Raw genomic sequence first — 1,284 nt, 5'->3', positions numbered from 1 at the left:
GAAATGAATGTATCTAGACGTATTTTAATTTTAAATACACCTATTTTTATCCATTTCTTCGACAAGTATTTTCGTACGAAGGGAGTATTTGTTTACAAAGGGAGTAGTATATATAGAGATAAGATTCCATGATTCCCCTTTTCTTACCTTGATGGCTGCCCACCTGCCCAGCCCTGCATTGCTTACCATAGGATGGATAGAAACCCGGAGTCAAACAAATCAGTGAATGACTGCATGCACACATGCCATCACCCAATCATCCATGGAAGTGCTGCTTTTCACACGGTCATGTTATTGCATTTCAGTGTAGAAATCAAATCAGAATATGCATTGACACTTTGACAGTATAGGAACTCAGATTCGCGATAGCACTAAACCAACTCGGATTTTTTTGTCGAATTCAGAGGGTTTTCTTCCTTTACAGTTTCAGCAACAGATATACGCGACAAAAAATTAACTTGCTAGTAACGTCTCAAACCAATAAACCCAAGCTGCTCCGGTACTCTAGAAATCTAGTCATGCTCAATCTTGTCATGATGATTCACTTTGATGTCCAGTTCCGTCAGCATTGTTGCTAGCTCCCCTTTGCGATAAAGTTTCACTGTATCTACAAAACAAGGACAAAGCCAACGTGAGCACCAAAGGATTTATTTTCTTTAACACTGAAATTTCAAGCAAAATACATTGCTTGCTCCAATCAATGAATTTTCAATCGTGTTGAAAACAAGCACTGCAGGGAGAGTCAGAGTAAGAATACGGGAGAGCGTGAGAGCACTAGAGCGCGAGTCACCCGCCGCCAGCCACTCCGACTGCGGCACCCACTACTGCCCTTCACGATCTCCCCACCGTGCATCACTCCAGCCGCAGTGTCCACCTGCGTCACACAAGCACTGAGTTTTTCTTGGCTTGCCTTCCGTGGACGGCTCAATACCAAAGGCAACATGGCCGAGAAGCAATGGACTGAACTCACCCCGCACAACGGCTGTGACTTACGCCCAGCTGCCAAAACCATCAGCCATATCTTGCTACGCTGCAAGCATGCCGACACAGTTTGGGGTCGACCGGAAATCCTTGACATCGTCACCAACTCAAACAGCCTTCCTGACTTTGTGTTGCTCGGCGAAGCTCGTAATCGGCTATGGCAAGTCGTTCTTGCTGCCTGTGCGGTATCTCTGAGGCTCCCGGAACGCAAGGATCTTTTACAGTGAGTGTTGGACCGTTTCAGAGACATAGCAGACCACATCAAGACTTTCTCCTCTCTTGTTCGTGTACTCTTCACCTTCA

At 45.6% G+C, this 1,284-nt stretch overlaps 1 protein-coding gene across 1 annotated transcript in view; it reads right to left on the bottom strand.

Moving 5' to 3' along the window:
• Positions 1 to 259: 259 nt before the first annotated feature.
• LOC119341946 (monothiol glutaredoxin-S10-like) overlaps positions 260 to 1,284 on the bottom strand; it is a 23,525-nt gene continuing 22,500 nt past the window's right edge. Inside the window, exon 5 of the mRNA XM_037613793.1 lies at positions 260 to 607. Within this exon, the coding sequence (XP_037469690.1) occupies positions 513 to 607 (95 nt within the window). The 3' untranslated portion in view covers positions 260 to 512. The remainder of the gene's footprint in view (positions 608 to 1,284) is intronic.

Source organism: Triticum dicoccoides, chromosome 7B (assembly GCF_002162155.2).
Source record: "Triticum dicoccoides isolate Atlit2015 ecotype Zavitan chromosome 7B, WEW_v2.0, whole genome shotgun sequence".
NCBI lineage: Eukaryota > Viridiplantae > Streptophyta > Magnoliopsida > Poales > Poaceae > Triticum > Triticum dicoccoides.
Note: the sequence above shows the minus strand (reverse complement) of the source record. Positions and strands in the feature narration are given on the sequence as shown.